Source organism: Gymnodraco acuticeps, unplaced genomic scaffold, assembly GCF_902827175.1.
Source record: "Gymnodraco acuticeps unplaced genomic scaffold, fGymAcu1.1, whole genome shotgun sequence".
NCBI classification, from domain to species: domain Eukaryota; kingdom Metazoa; phylum Chordata; class Actinopteri; order Perciformes; family Bathydraconidae; genus Gymnodraco; species Gymnodraco acuticeps.
The window spans coordinates 26165-44322 of record NW_022990680.1 but is presented as its reverse complement, the minus strand read 5'-3'; the positions used below and the strand labels follow the sequence as shown (position 1 = coordinate 44322).

At 43.7% G+C, this 18158-nt stretch overlaps 1 protein-coding gene across 1 annotated transcript in view; it reads right to left on the bottom strand.

Moving 5' to 3' along the window:
* Positions 1 to 6411: 6411 nt before the first annotated feature.
* Positions 6412 to 18158, bottom strand: part of LOC117555294 (myosin light chain kinase, smooth muscle-like) — a gene marked incomplete at its 5' end in the record, with an annotated part of 36341 nt that continues 24594 nt past the window's right edge. The window contains one exon of the mRNA XM_034230144.1: positions 6412 to 9227. Coding sequence (XP_034086035.1) covers positions 9093 to 9227 — 135 coding nt within the window. The remainder of the gene's footprint in view (positions 9228 to 18158) is intronic.

Below are 18158 nucleotides of genomic sequence, written 5' to 3'. Positions count from 1 at the left end.
AAAAAAAAACGTTACTTATAGTGAAAACCACCCTTGCATGATGGGTTAGTAGACTAAAAGCTTTAGGAATCCAAACTATAACATATAATAAGTACCCTGTATCAAGATTGATGCAAAACAAGTGAAATTTGACCTTTTTAGAGAGGTTTAGAAAAATAAAGTCCAAGCGGACTCACCTCTGGGTAATTTGGGAACCAACAGTTCCATTTGACCTTTTTCACTGAAAAAATCATTTTATTACTTAGAATTTTCACTATAGGTAATACTATAAGACTGTAAGACGGCAATAGTTTATACCGAGTATATTGCCATAAATATGATGATTGATTATCAGTAAAAAATTCTACGTGACACAAAGACATTGGATTAACCTTGAGATGCGTTTTTATTCCGTTGAACACAACTTTTGATCACAAATCAAAAAAGGTAAGACGTAATTATTGTAATATTTTTGGAACCGGATGTTGTTTACTTTCTCTTTTCTGGCTGATAGCTCCAGGAATTCGAGGTCGGACAGTGATGACATTACATGTGTGGAATCTGTGGAGTCTCAGCTTTAAATCGTATATCTTGTTTGTGCAGTTAAGATAGTAATAAGGGCATTTCTACTGTGTGTTGTGTGTAAAAAAGCGTTAGCATTAGTTAGCATTGTTTCGCTCAATGCTAATTCAAAGGCTTGGTATTACTCTTGTGTTTTTTTTAGCTAACAATTGTTCTTATTGTCAGTTAGCGGAGTTTCTTACCTTTAAAAGGGTATGAAACATTAATAGTTTCATAAATGTTAAGAAGCCCTGAGACATGTGAGAGAAAAAAAACTGTGGGAGGGGTCCACTGGGGGGACCTTCGGGCTTAACTGGTTAACAATGATTAATATTTGTAAAGGCTACAGGTGATCTTAAGATGCGTGAGCTATGCTTAGGGACCTACCAGTCAAGATTATTTGTGCGTAGGGGTGCATCATCTGGCGCCTGGTCCTGGTCATCCTCGCCATTGCCCTCGCCGTGAACCATCACCTCGGGCTCGAACAAATAAGGACGTAATGGTCCATCGTCTGGCTCAATATTGTCACCATCGTCGCTTACTGAACCGGATTCAGTTCCTAAAACGACATTTTCGTAGGAAAGCCGAGAGGATGTTTCTGACTCGCTATCATCACTGGATACCTCGTACAATCCTTCTTCTTTGTCTGGTATATTTGCCCTTCCACGTTCATTCTGCATAGACGCCATGGTTTGTTATCGTATTGTCTAACTTAGTTTTCGTCACTTCCGGTTTGGCTGAGTCGAACATTTCGTTTCTAAAAAACTTCGGGGAAGCTGCAATAAAGTGCTTCTAACATGCGTAAGGCAATTATTATATATTTTTAATCAGGTGTGATTGTTTTGGTACGTAATTATGCTTGTATATAAGTTAAAACGAAACTATTTGAGGTTCCATTTCCACTATCCCTTTAAGTTAAAAAAATTACCCTATTCACCTGGGGTGTCTCGCCTTAAGTATGACCGGTATGATGCACCATCCAGTAGAGTGCATTTTAACATACTACATATTGGCCCTCATGCTCTCAGACAGTACACGTACATACAAAAGTACTGAGATGTCACTCACATAAAGTGAGAAGCCTGCAGGGCAGAGGTCAGGGCGGTAAAAACATCCTGCAGATGATGAAATTATGTTTGTGGTTAATGAGCTGCAGCTTGGACTCTGTGAACTAACGAGCTCCGTCCTTAATGAGAGCTGTTAACGAGCTGCTCTCAGGTGACCTCATTAACACACTGACCTGTTTGCTTCTTTACATTGTGCTGCTGTAAACACCCAGAGGCTAAACCTGCAAACAAGACAAAACAATAATCAAAGCAAATTAACCCTTGTGCCCTCCTCTGGTATTTTTGTAAATGTTTTCTGATTTTTTTTATTTGGTGATCATTTCAGCAAGAAGTCTTCTTTTGAGTCAAATTTTTGAAATCCAATGTCGTTTACTCTTACATGTTTTGTATACTTTCGTGATGCATTTTGCACCCTCAGAGGCCTGCGACGAAGCCGGTTCAACCTAGCCTGGATATGTTTGAGTTAGCCGGTTGGCCTAATCCAAAACATACGCGCTCTCGCTAAGCGGTCCTACGACGCGGGTTATCAAGTGGATCGCTCAAGCCAGCCGTGTCCTATCTAGTTAGGTGCGCGTTCACATGAAAGGGGTGGTATCTGGAGCATTCGACCAATCACAGACATGGAGAAGCGCACTGACAGCGCAGCGTCATACTTCCTGAATGAAAAGTGAACTTTAATATTAGACATATGAAGAAGTTAAACTTTAAACATCCATGACTTAAACACTTGATCCAGGATCAAAGCCACAGAGCTGCACCTGCAAGGTGAACACAGCTGGGAACAGAACAAGTGTTTGAATGCGTACATGAACAGGTTTATGATATCACTGCCCGTCTAAGACACCATCTGACTTTCATTACATTTGACTCCAGTGTTTCCTCAACTTAATGTGTTGCTTAAAATAATGCTTCTGCATCCAGTCTGTGACACTGTGTTAGGATCTGTCTGTGTTGTAGTTTTGTATGTCTGGTTATGGGTATTTTCATCCTTGTATATTGTCTGGTCCTTCTTCCTGTGTTTTTCCTCCCGTCGTTAGATTCCCTGGTGTGTCTAGTTGTCTGATTGTTTTCACCTGTGGCCCTTGTGTTTCTCCTCCCCTGCCCGGCTGTGTCTCGTCTTGTGATTACCCCTTCCTGTATTTAGTCTTGTCTCTTCCTGTGTTCAGTGTCGGTTCGTCTTGTGTTTTGAGTAATTCTGCGGTGAGTGTTCTGTTCTGTGTCTAGATATTTGTAGCCTTGAAATAAAGGAATTATTTTGTCACTTAAGTCTGCATTTTGAGTCCTGCTTCCTACACACACCGTAACATTACGAACCGACCAAGAATGGACCCAGCGGATTCAGCTTTTTTGTTGATGCTACAGGCGGCTGCTAAGAGAAGGAGGCGCAAAGCCAAGCTAGCAGCCATGCCTCCATGCTCCAGTACCGGCCCACGCAGCTTTGCGTCCATACTGGATTACCTGGCTTACACAGCCAGGGTCCAGGCTTCCGCTCCGGACCTTACAGCCATGTTTCCGGCTCCAGAACCGGACCTTACAGCCATGTTTCCGGCTTCAGTACCGGACCTTACAGCCATGTTTCCGGCTTCAGAACCGGACCGTACAGCCATGTTTCCGGCTTCATAACCAGACCTTACTGCCATGTTTCCGGCTTCAGAACCGGACCTTACAGCCATGATTCTGGCTTCAATTCCGGCTCCAGAGCCGGCCCATACAGCCATGTTTCCGGCTTCAGAACTGGATCATACAGCCATATTTCCGGCCATGGTTCCAGACCTAGTACAGTCCCCAGCAGCCATGGTTTCAGCTCCAGTTCTGGCCCGAGCAGCCATTGTCCCAGCCCCAGCTGCCACAGTCCCCTCTCGAGTCCCTTCTCTAGTCCCCTCTGGAGTCCCCTCTCCAGTCCCCTCTCGGGTCCCTTGTCTAGTTCCTCCTCTAGTCCCTCCTCTAGTCCCCTCTGGAGTCCCCTCTGGAGTTCCCTCCTTTAGTCCCTCCTCTAGTTCCTCCTCTAGTCCCCTCTCGAGTTCCCTCCTCTAGTCCCCTCTGGAGTCCCCTCTCTAGTTCCTCCTCTAGTCCCCTCTCTAGTTCCTCCTGGAGTCCCCTCTCTAGTTCCCCTCTCTAGTTCCCCTCTCGAGTCTCCTCTCGAGTTCCCCCTTGGTTCCCCTCTCGAGTCTCCTCTCGAGTCCCGTCTCAAGTCCCGACCCAATGTCCTGGTCCGTTGGAGGTTCCGCTGGGGGTCCTGCCAACTCCAAGTACTGTCCCGTTGGAGGCCCCGCCGACTACTCTCCTGCCGGGGGTCCTGCCAACCCCATGTCCTGTGCCGTTGGAGGTCCCGCAGACTACTCTTCTGCCGGGGGTCCTGCCAATCCATGTACTGTCCCGTTGGAGGTCCCGCCGACTACTCTCCTGCCGGGGGTCCTGCCAACCCCATGTCCTGTGCCGTTGGAGGTCCCGCAGACTACTCTTCTGCCGGGGGTCCTGCCAACCCCATGTCCTGTGCCGTTGGAGGTCCCGCAGACTGCTCTTCTGCCGGGGGTCCTGCCAACTCCATGCCTTGTCCCGTTGGAGGTCCCGCAGACTGCTCTTCTGCCGGGGGTCCTGCCAACCCCATGTCCTGTCCCGTTGGAGGTCCCGCCGACTGCCAACCCTATGTCCTGTCCCGTTGGAGGTCCCGCCGACTGCGCTCCTGCCGGGGGTCCTGCCAATCCTGTATCCTGTCCCGTTGGGGGTCCCGCCGACTGCCCTCCTGCCGGGGGTCCTGCCAACCCTGTGTACTGTTCCGTTGGGGGTCCCGCCGACTGCGCTTCTGCAGGGGGTCCTGTCAACCCTGTGTCCTGTCCTGTTGGAGGTTCCGCCGACTGCTCTCCTGCCGGGGGTCCTGCCAATCCTGTGTCCTGTCCCGTTGGGGGTCCCGCCGACTGACCTCCTGGCGGGGGTCCTGCCAACTCCTGGTCCTCTTCCGTGGGGGATCCTGCCGAGGCCTGTCCCACCAGCGCCGGTTCCTGTCCGGCCGACACCGGGTTCTGCCCGGCCTCCTGAGAGCCGTGGTCTTCGCCCTCGAGCCCGGCCCCCTGAGAGCCGCGGTCTTCGCCCTCGAGCCCGGCCCCCTGAGAGCCGCAGTCTTCGCCCTCGACCCCCTGACTCTTCCTGCCACTGCCTTCGCCCCTCCATAACCCCCTTTTCAAGCTCTGCCTTGCCCCTGGGCTGTCAGCCCAAGCCGTCCTCCAGACCCCCTCTACCTATCCTGTTGGCCCTAGTTTTGTGTCCCTCCTCCGGTCCCCCTCCACCCACCCTGGTGGCCTACGACACCTTCGTGGCAAAAATGTACACGCCCCAAACAACTGCTATTAAATCATACATCAATTTTCTTTCTACTTTTTGTTTCATGAATCACTTAAACAACTTCTAACGTGCTCAAAACTACCAAACATTCAATAATTTTTAGGATTTTAACCCTTTAAATGCCCGTTTCATTTCTCTTAAAAAAAACAAAAAAAATGTTTTCCCAATATAATAATTAGTAGGCGGATGGAACTTTGGTGGTTATTAGAGTCTTGGATATGTCAAAGATTAGCAACAACATGTATTTGATTGCATCATTATTGTTTACACACACCACTCTCGGGCCCCCTGGTAGTCACACTCCATCATATAACTGGCAAAAATGTAAGAATGTCATGCATCGGCCTGCAGTGGGAAAATTGTGTAATCTGGTGGAATAGAGTAGAAATATCAAATATCACTACTTTTCTTCTAAATGAAATGCTGACATTACAAAATGCATGGTTTTATACTGCAATGGCAGTGAGATCAACAAATGTGGTTTTTGAGAGGAATTAAATAATTCAAATAATTAAACGGGCATTTAAAGGGTTAACATTCTGACAATGATTGAATGTTTGGTAGTTCTGAGTACGTTAGAAGTTGTTTCAGTGATTCATGAAAAAAAAAATCGATGAATGATTTAATAGCAGTTTTTTGAGGCGTGTACATTTTTGCTACGAAGGTGGCGAAAGGTTGGAAATTTGAGGAGGGCTCAGGGTTAAAGAGTGAATCTGTAAAAAAATAACGTCAAAGCTGTCCTTTGGCGCTATTTATTTAGTCCTTTTTAAAATACTTTTTATCAAAACACACTGAAGGAAATTGTCAGCTTGGGTTCATGGGGCAGAATAATCCACTTTAGGTGCTCTAGTGAGTGTTAGTGCGGCACATATTCTGAACGGCCCAAGCTGTAAATATATTGATCATCAAGACACAAGAAGGATAATTGCCAAACCAACACAAGAGAAGCAAAACGGCACTTAGACCTCCAACACCTTGAAATAAGGACATCTATACCTCATTTATAACACATGAAAGGTCTTTCGTTGTCTGCTGTTTATATGATGTGTCTCAGATCAGCTCGGTATGCATGGCACCATTCTGTCAATAAAGGATATTCTAACCGGATGAATGTGGGACCAGAAATCAAAGTAATTTGAGCCACGATATAACGGGATCTCACAGCTCCGTAATATTAAAAAATAAATTGTTGTTTTAAATGATGGATGTTACTACCTCATTATGGAACTACAACTCGTTATACATACCAGCCATAACTACATCGTATGCTTATTTGAACACAAACACACCCTCGTGGTTTGGTTTGAGGTGATTATAGGATACAATATACTTTAGTAACCCGTAAAGGAAGTTTGTTTTGATCCTGCAGCAACATTAACACGTTTAAAACTCAACAGACGATTCAGATCGATTTGATCCCTTCAGCATCACACACAGGTTCGTAATGAACACACCACAGCAGCACTTTGGTTTGGTGATAGATTTATTAGATTTCTGTGAGTTACTACAGTCGTAGTGTTCTCATACATGTCATCTGCAGTTCATCAAACTGATATATATTTATAACAATTAGAGAAGTATAATCTACATACATCTAATACAGAAACAAACCAGTCTAGGAGTGAGTCCACTGCTTGGTTTAGTTGTAAAAACGGTGACAAATGAAGTGCTGCGAGAAGATCTGCAAGAAGACGGATGCTCAAACGATAATAATATAATTATGAATCTGTGCATTAAATAAGTCTAAAAATAAAAACATTCCTAGAAACAAAGAACTAGCAAACAGGCCCAGGTACGTTAGATGGATCACACACAAACACACACCTGTGAACTCTCTTTGGCGGGTCAGCCCTGAAACCTTTAAATACATGTTTTACAAACAAACGGCTGGAATGTGGCAAACGAGAAATAATCAAAGGTACGACTTCGACATCAGCGGGAACAGGACGAGTGTGAACTCCGGACACAGATTCTAATCACCTCCGTTTTCTACCACTTCTAACCTCATACATTCATCACTTGAAGGAACTGCGATGTTTGTCACTTTGAGACGAATCAGAAACTATCACCGAGAAGAATCTCACACATTATAACGTATGTGTACCTTGTGACTCTTAACGAACAGTGAAACTGATTTTCAACATTTGCAGAGGTTTTTTTGATTTGCACTGAAGTGTCCAAGGTGAGATATCAAACTCAGGAGATCTCATGTTTTTGAGATGCAAAGAAGTAATAACAAGAAAACGATCTCATATTTGCAAAAGGAGAATATCCATAAGGTACGGATTCATAAATATAAGGTATTTTCTTGGTGAGAAAGTAAATCAAGAGATCCTTTAACGTTTAATAAATATAATATTCCTTTTATGATTTGCATGAAATTCTGTAGAGATCTGTATCGAAGTTATTTGAATAACGTCGACACATTTATTCTTTAATTTGGATCTTTTTTCATACGGATCTCCTTTCTACAAAATAAGAAATAGATACCAAGATGCAATAGTCAAATTAATAATAATAATATATTGGATTTGTAAACAGGGGGTCCGCGGGGTCTTAAGAAGTATTAAAAGGCATTTCCCAAGGTGTTACATGTTGTAGCTTGTTTTCAATAAGTATCTAAATGGTCCAAAGAGGTTGTATTCTACAGTCTGCCTGAATGTAGTCACGGCGTAGGAGTGTAGTGTGATTCTGTAGTTTATTGATGGCATCCCGTTGGGTTTGACGTCATCTGAACAGGACGTCGCACGCTCACTGCTTGATAGCGCGGGAAGGTCCGTTTACGCCGGTTGTTAAACAGCATCGTTATGGGGAAATGCAAGTCTGCGTCCAAATGGTTGGAAGATAAGGAGGAAGGACGATCAATACTGTATATAGTGAATGTGAGGTAAAGTGTGTCGCCAAGGTAACCGGTTGGAACTCAAAGTGGAGATGAGGTCTTAAAACGTGTGGAAAGGGTCTGAAAAGGTCTTCCATGTGACTTCAGGATTCCTGCACACACCCTGTACAAGGGGCTTAAAATACAGACTTAAAATGTAAGAAGACGTTTCTCCGTAGAAATACATGTGGTTCCTCCGCACAGTTGATTTTGGTCACTTCTTAAAAATGTTCCTCCAGGCGTTTTTATTGCTGCTTCTAAACTAATTGTGGACTTTGTGAAGTTCAGAATACAACATGTTCGGAGTTGAGGACATCGTGTTTAACCAATGTGTTTTTCAGGCAGCCAAATAGTAATGCAGTCCCTCGATGTCACAAATGCGTGGTAGAAACTGTTAAAATCACCCGGACGGTGATTCAAAGTGTCCTGGAGTTGCTCTAAGGTGACCTAGGTTTAAGGCAGAGGTGATGTTAGCTGCTGTCGAAGTCAAAAATACTAAGATAAGAAAAGTGCTCACACAGAAGAGAAGACATACGACTCTTCTCACATGCTAAGGGGGATGACTTTTCATCACATGCTGGTTCTCATCCTGAGGCCCATATTCACAGAGGCACTTTGTAATTAAGGCACTTGGATGTTAAACAGCTCAAAGTGGAAATGACACAACACTGTTTTCATTTGGAGGACTTCATTACCCAGAAACCCTATGTGGTTAAGTTAGCTTAACCTCTACGTGTTACCAGACTATTACTTAGACTGCTTCCTGTTTGTAAAATAATAAACCTATTATCCAAGGCTATCCTCAAGAACGCTAACAATGAATATACTCTTAACACATAAGACTGAAAACGAGCCGGCAGCTGTGCTATTTATTTCTGAACTTTACTCTCTTCACATTAACTAATGTTTGTGAGCTATTGTCATCCAAACAAAGGTTTATTAGCTTGTGGGCTGACATTAGTATAGATGACGTTAGCTAGAAATATGACTTTCTCAACATTACAGTTGTAATTGTTCTGATGTTAGCTTTCCGGCTGCATCCAATGTGTCCAGGTGTCAGGTGGGCGGGGCTTAGAATATTAAATTACGTTACATTTTTTTGTGTTTGATAAAGAAAATCTTTGTTGTTGGCAGGGGGCAATTTGATTTTGCATTTGTTGCGGCGTTGATACTCCTGCTCCTCCAATCAGAATCTGTTATTTGTGGGTTTGTTTCTTCTGCTCAGGTCTGACAGGCTGAAGAGGAGCAGCACCTCTTCCTGTTGGAGTCTATTCCTCTTCCTCCTCTTCCTCCTCCTCTTCCTCTCCAGCCATCACCTCCACCAGCAGCTCAGCGGTACATGTCGCCTCCCCCAGACTGTTCACTGCCTTCACCGTGTATTTAGCGTCGTCGTCTCCCGACACCTGCAGATTCATATCAGAAAATATCAGCATTAACTCCCACTGGCGTTCAGGACATGGTTCATAGTTTATTCAACCCAGATCAGAGGGAGAGGTTTGTCGAGCCTAAAGCCTGGCTCTCGCTTCCCTGCCTGACATAACCAGCTTATGTTCAGATGTTAGGCACACTAACTAGTTCCTTTCTTTCATTCTCTTATCTCTAATATTCTCTTATGCATGCTTCTTAGGTGACATGAAGCTGTCTGGCTCTTTTCTGCTGTAACAAATGTAGATGTCCCCTCAGTGGGACCAAAACAGGTATTCTGATTCTGACAAAGCGTCACTTTATAGTCAATCTATGAGGTACAGGTTATCAGCTGGGGCAGGGGTCTGCAGCCCTCTGCGCTGGCTCCCTTGAGCTTAGACAAAAATTAGAAGGAAATCAAATAAAAGTATTTGTAGGACTATTTATATTTTGTTGCACAGTTAAAAATGTTTCGTATCTTGTATTTTGAGGTGATACTGTGACACATAAATAAACAAAACGGTTTTAATTAGGTCAACTCAAATATGCGTCACATCCTGCTACGGCCAGCGCCGTAGGCGAATAACCTGACCAGTCAGTTAACTCTTTTTAGGGTGCAGCTATATGTTGTATTTATTTCAAAGTGGGCCCATTTTAATTATATTCATTTTCTTCCAATGTGCAGAGGACTCCCCAAGTGCTGTGATTTATTGTAAAGTAGGCCTGTGTCTTTTCTTTAATTCTCCTTATAAGAGTTCTTTGTTTATTATTAGAGGTTAACAGTTTTATAATGTAATAAATAATACATCCAAACAAACTGTATTTTTTGTCTGATGTAACAATATATACAACTTCATAAGCTATCAAGCTATCAAATGTTTTGCGGCTCCAGACAAAAACAATTGGTGGAAAAGGTTGCAGACCCCTGAGCTGGAGGAATAAGCTATACAACCTGCAATGTGCAAAATAAACACTTGTTTTGCAAGACTTTTATAACCAGGGGTGTATGGCGTTATATTTGTGCCTCTATCCTGAGCACACAATGAAACATGTTGAGCATAGAAAATGCTATTGAGCGCGCACTTGAACATTTTTGAGCACAGAGAAATATATGTTCTCTCATAAAACTCCTGCTCCGTGCGCAAGCAGACCGCTGCACGCGCTCTCTCTCCCCCGCTCGCTCGACCTCTCCAGCCTGTGCGCGCTCAGCTTTGCCTGCGCTCGCTCAAGTTGTCACAGCGTTACAAATGTGCCACAAAACCAACCAATCGGAGAACTCGAGAAGGTCAATTCTGATTGGCTGGTCGTCTCCAATCATATCTTCTATCTGAGATGAGAGAGGGATTTTTGGTTGCCATCAGGCTGTTGACGTTCTTATTACACATCCATTGTTGACATTTACAGGAGTATTGACGAGATCGATAAGATCGACAAGATCAACTAGATCCTGCTAATCCTATCACCACTACAAGCAACAGTTACAAGCTACAACACAGCCACAAGCTACGCTACAAGCCACAAGCTACGCTAGCCGCAAGCTAGTCTGCACAAGCTACGCTACAAGCTACGCTGAAAGCTGTAAGTAAGCCACAGAACACCAAGAGAAAACACCATGCCTGGAGATCAGCTGTGGCTGAACCACATCTAACCAAGCCCTGTAACTGACTGCCTTGTGGACACGATAAGAAGAAGATTTACAGGACATGACAGACTCGAATCAAGAGAATAGTACGCTACAGTGTCAGGTGAGTTATACATTTCTAGTTTTCTGATATCACGTTATTGTTTGCAATGCCTGAGTTTGCTAGCCGGCAACATAGCTATAGGGGTAGTTTAAACAAACAGCTAACCAACCGTAGCCTACATGTACATGAACCCTTCTGAGGTATTGATTACTTGCTGTAAGCATTAGAGGTGGCAGAATGACAAAACATGTTTTTCTCTCTATCACAATTTTGGGTTGACCAGAACCTGGACCAACTTCTGTTTCCTGTTCTACAATGGGCATATGCTTGCGTTAATTTTCAACCGGACAACTAAACAGATTAGGCTAGAATACCGGAAAAGTTAGCAACACACGTTAACCATGAACAGCCTATTAATCCAACGTTGTGGAATTAGAGAAAAGGTGCTTCTTAACGTGCTTTTATCCGGGGTGGAGGGAGTTACATATTAGTTAAATATAACATTGGGGCGTGTGATTGATATGGATTTAGAGTGGATATTTGAGACTCCTAAACAGTAAACAACAACGTAACTTATGGGTGAGTGTTTTTATCACAGCCATATTGTCCTTGTGATTCTGTTGATTATTACCTGTCTGTATTATGTTGCAGCTCAGCTGATTTTGGATTGATGGCAAAGGGAGAGGGACTTAAGTGAGAGTGAAAACACAAGGTAAGTTTAAAATAGGTCAGCAATTTCCCATCCTATAGGATGCTAGATGTATATAACCCTTTCTCCTGTCTTTGTCTCCCTCTTTCAGCACAAGAACCCCAGGGGGATTCAATGGAGCCTGAATACCCACTGAGACCCTCACCCTGACCCTGAGTCTCAGCTCTCAGAGCTTTGCAAGCCTCTCCCTGTTCCTTATTTTTGATTAAACAGACATTAAGCTTCCCAATGGTGTGGTCTTTGTTTAGTGAAAAATATGATTACCTCATATGTTGTTGCTGTTGTTGTCTTTTGTGATAGTTAAATTGCTCCTGCTGACTTGAGCCAGACATTCTTTCCTCCTCTCTGTCAGTGGGGAAACCTTACATTCATACTCCTTTCTCTGAGCGCTTGGAGCATCCCGAGGCAGCACAGCAAACCATGGGGGAGACTATATGCCAGGACAACAGAGGAAAAGGCACAGACAAACGGCATGATATGCTATTCAATGTGTATTGAATTCCATTTATTTACAATGGATGTTCCTAAAACAACACATGTAACATCATCATCATGCTGCTGCTGCTGCTAGCCCTTTGACTCATTGTGCTGTCAGTTGACAATCATTGATAGGCACCTGCCGGTCTCCTGTCCTTTCTGAAAGTCATAAAGATTACATTACTCATTTAGATTACTTATGTCCTCAATTACCAGGGGATTACTGAAACCACCATGAATTAAATAAATGGTAGAAATTATTCTAATCTGAATTTTGAAACCTTCCTTCCCTCCCTCTAAATATATCAATAAACATTAGAAAGTGATGCTCCTGACTACCATATAAGTTTAAGAAGATAATATTTGTTTTAAAGAATTCAAAGCAATAAACAACAGCAACAGGCTCTGTAACAAAGGCAACGTTAGCCTAACATGTATGTTAACAGGTAAGATAGCTGTTCACACTATGTATATTTTCTACTTTTTGTAATGCTATGTTATTTCTATTTAAGATGTTTACATTTTCGATTGTTTAATTCTAGTCTTTTAACTGTCTAATGTACAATGCCTTGTCTTTTGCTGCTGCAGCGTAAACATTTCCCCAATTGGTATCAATAAAGTACTTCTTATTTTATCTTAATCCTCAAATATTAGCACATTTTACTTTAAAAAAAACAAAACACATTGATGTAACTACATACACATATCGATATGTTGTATAAATATTGCAAATCAAAACCTTTATTGACCACTAATTAGCAAAAATTGCATTTCTATCCTGGTATTAATGCATTCAAATCGTGATTCAAATGGCCCGCCACGAACTTCCGGGAACTTTCTGAGTCTCTCTGAACCACGTGACGATCAAGCATTTTGGACTTCCGCTGTCGCAACTCTTCTCTCTACATGGCGCTGGACCAGCCAATCAGAATTGACCTTCTCGAGTTCACCGATTGGTTGGTTTTGTGGCACATTTGTAACGCTGTGACAACTTGAGAGAGCACAGGCAAAGCTGAGCGCGCACAGGCTGGAGAGGTCGAGCGAGCGGGGGAGAGAGAGCGCGTGCAGCGGTCTGCTTGCGCACGGAGCAGGAGTTTTATGAGAGAAAATATATTTCTCTGTGCTCAAAAATGTTCAAGTGCGCGCTCAATAGCATTTTCTATGCTCAACATGTTTCATTGCGTGCTCAGGATAGAGGCATAAATATAACGCCATAGGGGTGCACATACTGGTACGCATGCGCGGCACAAATCTGAATTGCGTAACATCACTTGTTACGCGCCATTGCGCCTTTGCGTACCTCTAAACATCAAAAACACATATTTAGTCTACACGTGTTTCTTGTCAACACTCAATGGAGTAAACTACGAGACATGTAAAAAAAAACAAAGACATTAAGCAGCTACGTTGCCGTTTCGCTCCCTGCAAAAACTCTTCGGACTTCCTGTGACTGACTGAACTGGAGCTGGCCGAGCCGCGCAGGACATAACCGACGGACCTGTGAAGCTTACAGGAGGCAGAGGCTTAGATCACCGGACGCCAGAGTTGGTACAGACAGGGTTAACGTCGGTAGGAACAACAGAAAACTCCGCCAGCTGGCTGCAGTGGGAGACTCCCCTGAGCACCCTCTGTGCCCCGCGCACACTCTGTGCCCCGCGCACACTCTGTGCCCCGCGCACACTCTGTTCCCCGTGCACCCTCTGTGCCCCGCGCACACTCTGTGCCCCGCGCACCCTCTGTGACTCTGTGCCCCGCGCACACTCTGTGCCCCGCGCACCCTCTGTGCCCCGCGCACCCTCTGTGACTCTGTGCCCCGCGCACACTCTGTGCCCCGCACACCCTCTGTGCCCCGCGCACACTCTGTGCCCCGCGCACCCTCTGTGCCCCGCGCACACTCTGTGCCCCGCGCACACTCTGTGCCCCGCGCACCCTCTGTGACTCTGTGCCCCGCGCACCCTCTGTGACTCTGTGCCCCGCGCACACTCTGTGCCCCGCGCACCATCTGTGCCCCGCGCACACTCTGTGCCCCGCGCACACTCTGTGCCCCGCGCACCCTCTGTGCCCCGCGCACCCTCTGTGCCGCGCGCACACTCTGTGCCCCGCGCACACTCTGTGCCCCGCGCACCCTCTGTGACTCTGTGCCCCGCGCACACTCTGTGCCCCGCGCACACACTGTGCCCCGCGCACACTCTGTGCCCCGCGCACACACTGTGCCCCGCGCACACTCTGTGCCCCGCGCACCCTCTGTGCCCCGCGCACCCTCTGTGCCCCGCGCACACTCTGTGCCCCGCGCACCCTCTGTGACTCTGTGCCCCGCGCACACTCTGTGCCCCGCGCACCCTCTGTGACTCTGTGCCCCGCGCACACTCTGTGCCCCGCGCACACTCTGTGCCCCGCGCACACTCTGTGCCCCGCGCACCCTCTGTGCCCCGCGCACCCTCTGTGCCCCGCGCACCCTCTGTGCCCCGCGCACACTCTGTGCCCCGCGCACACTCTGTGCCCCGCGCACACGCACACACTGGAGAACTGCGCAACATCAGCTGATCACAACGTGCACGCTCTGTGGTCAAGCTGCTGCAGTTTGATTTACAACAAAGTGCAGTGAAACACACAGCTGCAAACTTCCTCAGGGTGTTATGGAAGAGTTTGTAATCAGACAGAGGTGGAAGAAGTACTCAGATCTGGTACTTGAGTAAAAGTAGAAGTACTCAGGTCTTGTGCTTGAGTAAAAGTAGAAGTACTCAGGTCTTGTGCTTGAGTAAAAGTAGAAGTACTCAGGTCTTGTACTTGAGTAAAAGTAGAAGTACTCAGGTCTTGTACTTGAGTAAAAGTAGAAGTACTCAGGTCTTGTGCTTGAGTAAAAGTAGAAGTACTCAGGTCTTGTACTTGAGTAAAAGTAGAAGTACTCAGGTCTTGTACTTGAGTAAAAGTAGAAGTACTCAGATCTGGTACTTGAGTAAAAGTAGAAGTACTCAGGTCTTGTGCTTGAGTAAAAGTAGAAGTACTCAGGTCTTGTACTTGAGTAAAAGTAGAAGTACTCAGGTCTTGTACTTGAGTAAAAGTAGAAGTACTCTGGTCTTGTACTTGAGTAAAAGTAGAAGTACTCAGGTCTTGTACTTGAGTAAAAGTAGAAGTACTCAGATCTTGTACCTGACTGAAAGTAGAAGCACTCATATCTTGAACTTGAGTAAAAGTAGAAGTACTCAGATCTGGTACATGTGTAAAAGTAGAAGTACTCAGATCTGGTACTTGTGTAAAAGTAGAAGTACTCAGGTCTTGTGCTTGAGTAAAAGTAGAAGTACTCTGGTATTGTACTTGAGTAAAAGTAGAAGTACTCTGGTCTTGTACTTGTGTAAAAGTAGAAGTACTCAGGTCTTGTGCTTGAGTAAAAGTAGAAGTACTCAGGTCTTGTACTTGAGTAAAAGTAGAAGTACTCAGGTATTGTACTTGAGTAAAAGTAGAAGTACTCTGGTCTTGTACTTGAGTAAAAGTAGAAGTACTCAGGTCTTGTACTTGAGTAAAAGTAGAAGTACTCAGATCTTGTACCTGAGTGAAAGTAGAAGTACTCATATCTTGAACTTGAGTAAAAGTAGAAGTACTCAGATCTGGTACATGTGTAAAAGTAGAAGTACTCAGATCTGGTACTTGTGTAAAAGTAGAAGTACGCAGATCTGGTACTTGTGTAAAAGTAGAAGTACTCAGGTCTTGTACTTGAGTAAAAGTAGAAGTACTCTGGTCTTGTACTTGAGTAAAAGTAGAAGTACTCAGGTATTGTACTTCAGTAAAAGTAGAAGTACTCAGGTCTTGTACTTGAGTAAAAGTAGAAGTACTCAGATCTTGTACCTGAGTGAAAGTAGAAGTACTCATATCTTGAACTTGAGTAAAAGTAGAAGTACTCAGATCTTGTACCTGAGTGAAAGTAGAAGTACTCATATCTTGAACTTGAGTAAAAGTAGAAGTACTCAGATCTGGTACATGTGTAAAAGTAGAAGTACTCAGGTCTTGTACTTGAGTAAAAGTAGAAGTACTCAGATCTTGTACTTGAGTAAAAGTAGAAGTACTCAGATCTTGTACTTGAGTAAAAGTAGAAGTACTCTGGTCTTGTACTTGAGTAAAAGTAGAAGTACTCAGGTCTTGTACCTGAGTGAAAGTAGAAGTACTCAGCACTTGAACTTGAGTAAAAGTAGAAGTACTCAGGTCTTGTACTTGAGTAAAAGTAGAAGTACTCAGATCTTGTACCTGAGTGAAAGTAGAAGTACTCAGATCTGGTACATGTGTAAAAGTAGAAGTACTCAGATCTGGTACTTGTGTAAAAGTAGAAGTACGCAGATCTGGTACTTGTGTAAAAGTAGAAGTACTCAGGTCTTGTACTTGAGTAAAAGTAGAAGTACTCTGGTCTTGTACTTGAGTAAAAGTAGAAGTACTCAGATCTTGTACTTGAGTAAAAGTAGAAGTACTTAGATCTTGTACTTGAGTAAAAGTAGAAGTACTCTGGTCTTGTACTTGAGTAAAAGTAGAAGTACTCAGGTCTGGTACTTGTGTAAAAGTAGAAGTACTCAGGTCTTGTGCTTGAGTAAAAGTAGAAGTACTCATGTCTTGTACTTGAGTAAAAGTAGAAGTACTCAGGTCTTTTACTTGAGTAAAAGTAGAAGTACTCTGGTCTTGTACTTGAGTAAAAGTAGAAGTACTCAGGTCTTGTACTTGAGTAAAAGTAGAAGTACTCAGATCTTGTACCTGAGTGAAAGTAGAAGTACTCATATCTTGAACTTGAGTAAAAGTAGAAGTACTCAGATCTGGTACATGTGTAAAAGTAGAAGTACTCAGATCTGGTACTTGTGTAAAAGTAGAAGTACTCAGATCTGGTACTTGTGTAAAAGTAGAAGTACTCAGGTCTTGTACTTGAGTAAAAGTAGAAGTACTCTGGTCTTGTACTTGAGTAAAAGTAGAAGTACTCTGGTCTTGTACTTGAGTAAAAGTAGAAGTACTCAGGTCTTGTACCTGAGTGAAAGTAGAAGTACTCATATCTTGAACTTGAGTAAAAGTAGAAGTACTCAGATCTGGTACTTGTGTAAAAGTAGAAGTACTCAGATCTGGTACTTGTGTAAAAGTAGAAGTACTCAGGTCTTGTACTTGACTAAAAGTAGAAGTACTCTGGTCTTGTACTTGAGTAAAAGTAGAAGTACTCAGATCTTGTACTTGAGTAAAAGTAGAAGTACTCTGGTCTTGTACTTGAGTAAAAGTAGAAGTACTCAGGTCTTGTACCTGAGTGAAAGTAGAAGTACTCAGATCTTGAACTTGAGTAAAAGTAGAAGTACTCAGGTCTTGTACTTGAGTAAAAGTAGAAGTACTCAGGTCTTGTACTTGAGTAAAAGTAGAAGTACTCAGATCTTGTACCTGAGTGAAAGTAGAAGTACTCAGATCTTGAACTTGAGTAAAAGTAGAAGTACTCAGATCTTGTACTCTGGTCTTGTACTTGAGTAAAAGTAGAAGTACTCAGGTCTTGTACTTGAGTAAAAGTAGAAGTACTCAGATCTTGTACTTGAGTAAAAGTAGAAGTACTCAGGTCCTATACTTGAGTAAAAGTAGAACTACTCAGATCTGGTACATGTGTAAAAGTAGAAGTATTCAGATCTGGTACTTGTGTAAAAGTAGAAGTACTCAGATCTGGTACTTGTGTAAAAGTAGAAGTACTCAGGTCTTGTACTTGAGTAAAAGTAGAAGTACTCAGGTCTTGTACTTGAGTAAAAGTAGAAGTACTCAGGTCTTGTACCTGAGTGAAAGTAGAAGTACTCATATCTTGAACTTGAGTAAAAGTAGAAGTACTCAGATCTGGTAAATGTGTAAAAGTAGAAGTACTCAGATCTGGTACTTGTGTAAAAGTAGAAGTACTCAGGTCTTGTACTTGAGTAAAAGTAGAAGTACTCTGGTCTTGTACTTGAGTAAAAGTAGAAGTACTCAGATCTTGTACCTGAGTGAAAGTAGAAGTACTCAGATCTTGAACTTGAGTAAAAGTAGAAGTACTCAGATCTGGTACATGTGTAAAAGTAGAAGTACTCAGA